Below are 3,729 nucleotides of genomic sequence, written 5' to 3' on the forward strand. Positions count from 1 at the left end.
TTTTTTTTTTTTTTTTTGTTAGAACACAATCGTTACACATCTCATAAGAATTGCTCGTGACCTGACCCACATAATATTCTCGAGATTAAAATGGACAAATTGCTCGTGATCTGACCTACATAATATTCTCGAGATTAAAATGGGCAAAAGGGTTTATCTAATTCATCCCTATGAGAAGGAATTCTAAAATGCCTCAATCTTCCTTCTTGTTTCACCATATAACCTTCACACAAAAACTCCATTGAAAACTTATCTTCCACTTCCCGATTCACATCATGTACAAATACATCTGTAATTCCTCCTTCTTCCCTATTCCTCGCCATCATCCCCGCCGTATAGATCGCCGTCATCCTCCCCGGCGCATCGTCGTAGTAACCAGTCGGTGCATCCACCATAATCAAATCCCACTTCACGTCGTACACTTCTTCTGGGAGACCCTTTTGTGCTAGTTGACACACAGAGTATTTCGGGTCACCAACCGCCCTACACTCCAATCCTTTTCCGACATCCATCAAACTATCAGCCTGTTGGACCTTGCTATCATAGCAAGCATGTCGAGATTCCAACATCGGAAAACGACGATGTATTTGTTGAATCCATGATTCGTCTTCTTCGAGGAATAACGTCCGGCCACCATGGTTTAACGTAGCCCACATAAGGCTGTCGTGACCGAGACCAAAGACGAGGAAGTTGCACGGTGACCGAACGGCGAGGACCGAGGCTGCCACCGTGATTTCTTTTAGGGTTTGTTGTGGGGTTATGGAGGAGGTGGCGTAATGGATTAGGGCATGGGATAAAGAGCGAGGGATTTTGTTGCAATGGGTGCAATTTTTTGGAGCTTGTGGTGAAAAAGATTGAAACTTTGGAGATGGGTTTTGTGTGGATGAATCAAAAATGGTAGATTTCATGAAGAAAATGAAGAACAATGAAAGAAAAAGAGCTAAAATTAGGGTTTTGAGGTTGAGAAATTGGTGCATAGGATGTGTTTTAGGCCTCATTTTGAGTGAAGTAAAGGGGTTTGTGATTGAATAGAGTTTTATTTAGTGATTGGCATAGCTTAGAGTGGAAGAATGGGTGGAAATAGGTGAGATTTTGGTAGGGGATTGTGACAAGAAATCAGCTAATATTTTGAATGAAGCAACAATGGGTAATGTTGTTCATGGTTTGGTGTGGAGTTCCATCAAAACTTTGTTCTTTTTCATTGTTTTGGTGAATTATATGGATAAATCGAGGGTCGTTGAAAGTATAAATCTATCGAATATCGATAATTTATAGGTCTGGTTGGTCTTATAAGTTATATCTACCTAGAAATCACGTTTTTGGAGGTGTCAAGGGCCCAAATTAAGCTTATTTTCCTAACCCGAAATGGTAAATGGCTAGGAGAGGAAATGTTCTTTTTTTTTTTAGGGTTTCTCGAGAATAGGTTCAGTGGAGACAAGGTAGGGTTTGTAGCTTAGAGGATTAGAGAATGTAGCTTTAAACGTCAGTGTCGAGGTTTGATTCTCTTCTTGCCCACAATTGTCCATGTGATGTCTCACATCGGTTGGGGAGGAGAACGAAACATTGTTTATAAGGGTGTGGAAACCTCTCCCTAGGAGATGCATTTTAAAAACCTTGAGGGGAAACCCAAAAGGGAAAAGTTCAAAGAGGACAATATCGGCTAGTGGTGGACTTGGGCTGTTACAGTCCAAAAAGAAGACTTTTTCTTTCGGGGATACAAAAATCATGATCGGAACAGTGGACCAAAAACTAGGGAAGGACTAATGTGTGTTGATATGACTCTTCTAGAGTTTTCTTTGTTTGTTTTCGAATTAAGCTAAAAATGGAACAGATTGAGCTAAACTAAGATCACGAGAGCCAAGGGCACGAATGACTCGTGTCTCCTTGAAAGGCTAACCCTATGGTCGGCCTCGAGCCTCTCTTCTTCTTCGTTTTGTGACTTGTTCTTTCTATGCTAGTCCCATTTTATCTTACGTTGGAGTTTCCTTATCATTTTTATTTTATTTTATAAAATTAAGTCATATTAATAGTGGCGTTGGTCGTAGCGTCGTGTTTACATGTTAACCTAGTATACAGCTTATCATCATAATTGGACGGAACGAAACTTACGCCTTTATGGTTCGAGTCCTTCCTCTCCCTAAACTATTTTGAACATTATCCAATTGTACTTCTCTAATAATTGCTCGTCTTAGACAAGTAGTGCCTTACCAACTTCCTCACTGTATATGATATCCTTCATTGATATCGTTTTCGTTTGCTTTCTTGCTCAACTTGTCAGCTTAGTCATTAATTATTTTCTCGTTGCTTCGTTACCAAGCTGTGAGATCCTCTCGCCCTAATAATATATTATCTTTCAAAAAAATATTTAAAATATACAAAAAAAAAAATTAAAATTTTAAAAAATAGTAAGAAAAAAAATATTTTTTCAATTATTATTAAATTATATTTATTTTGATAAAAATAAAAATAATATTTAGTAGCACATAATTTTTAAAATATTATTATTATTTTTTAAGCTTTTCCCACGTGATTTTGAGTCAAAACAATTTCATAAATAATTTCTTCACGTTCCAAAGGATTAAATAATACATAAAATAAATCCCAAATCAGTACTAATTTTTCATCTTAATTAATTAAAAAATGACAGTCTTTTTCTAAAATTAATTTAAAATTCATTTTTTTAATTAAAAAATTAAAAATTAAAAAAAGGGGTTTCTGGCTGTTAATGATTCATGTGCACGCTGCCTTTCCCATCCTTTTGTTTCCCTTTTTATTTTCTAATTACTTAATTTTATTCCGTATCATAATAAAATAATATTTATGTTTCAGATATTTTAAATAAAATATTAGAGATTCGAACCAATTACCTCTAAATAAATTATAATATCTTAATTCGAGTATTACAAACTTTATTAATTTGTTTATTTATATTTTTTAGTACGAAAAAAACGAAATTAATTAAAAAAAAATCATGATCGGACGGTTAAAAGAATTGAAGTTACTGTCTATACTGACAAAATGTACTTTCATTTTGGATAACTCAATTATATGATGTGATGTCCCACGTTGGTTGGGGAGTAGAACAAAACACCGTTTATAAGGGTGTGGAAACCTACCCCTAGCAGACGCGTTTTAAAGCCTTGAGTTGAAGTTACATATGAACTTCAAAGTTAAGCAAGCCCGGAAAAATTTCTAATGAGTATGTGAGTGAAAACAAAACATGTTAAAATGACTCGGGTTTGTTTGTGGAAACATTTCCCTAGTATGCACGTTTAAAAACTAGTGTGTGAATGAAGACAAAACATGTTAAAATAACTTGGGTTTGTTTGTGGGTTTAGTCTTATAAGACCCCACATCGGTTGGAGAGGGAAACGAAGCATTACTTACAAGAGTATGGAAACATCTCCCTAGTAGACGCGTTTTAAACCTATGAAGCTGACAACGATACGTAACAGACAAAGCGAACAATATCTACTAGCAGTGAGCTTGGACGGTTACAAATCTTCACTTTTATAAACAACTCAAATAGGTAAATGGTCATGACGTAGAAGATACAGAAGAATGTCGAGACCATCAAATACCAAACTCGAATTTTACCTTATCTTTTGCAACGAATAAAATAATAGCATAACTACTACTTTGACTATTTTCAATAATGGAGTCTTGTGTTTTCCTATTCAATCATGTGGAAATTATTAATTATTACCAAAAAAAAAAAAAAAAAAAAAA

General features: G+C 35.2%; 1 protein-coding gene across 1 annotated transcript; it reads right to left on the reverse strand.

The window, feature by feature from the left end:
* Positions 1-18: 18 nt before the first annotated feature.
* Positions 19-1,025, reverse strand: LOC111457072 (glucuronoxylan 4-O-methyltransferase 1-like). Its single transcript, XM_023099205.1, has one exon. It carries the CDS (start codon positions 996-998, stop codon positions 135-137), a length of 864 nt encoding a protein of 287 aa, XP_022954973.1. The 5' UTR covers positions 999-1,025; the 3' UTR covers positions 19-134.
* Positions 1,026-3,729: the final 2,704 nt, after the last annotated feature.

Source organism: Cucurbita moschata, unplaced genomic scaffold (assembly GCF_002738365.1).
Source record: "Cucurbita moschata cultivar Rifu unplaced genomic scaffold, Cmos_1.0 Cmo_Scf00019, whole genome shotgun sequence".
NCBI classification, from domain to species: Eukaryota; Viridiplantae; Streptophyta; class Magnoliopsida; order Cucurbitales; family Cucurbitaceae; genus Cucurbita; species Cucurbita moschata.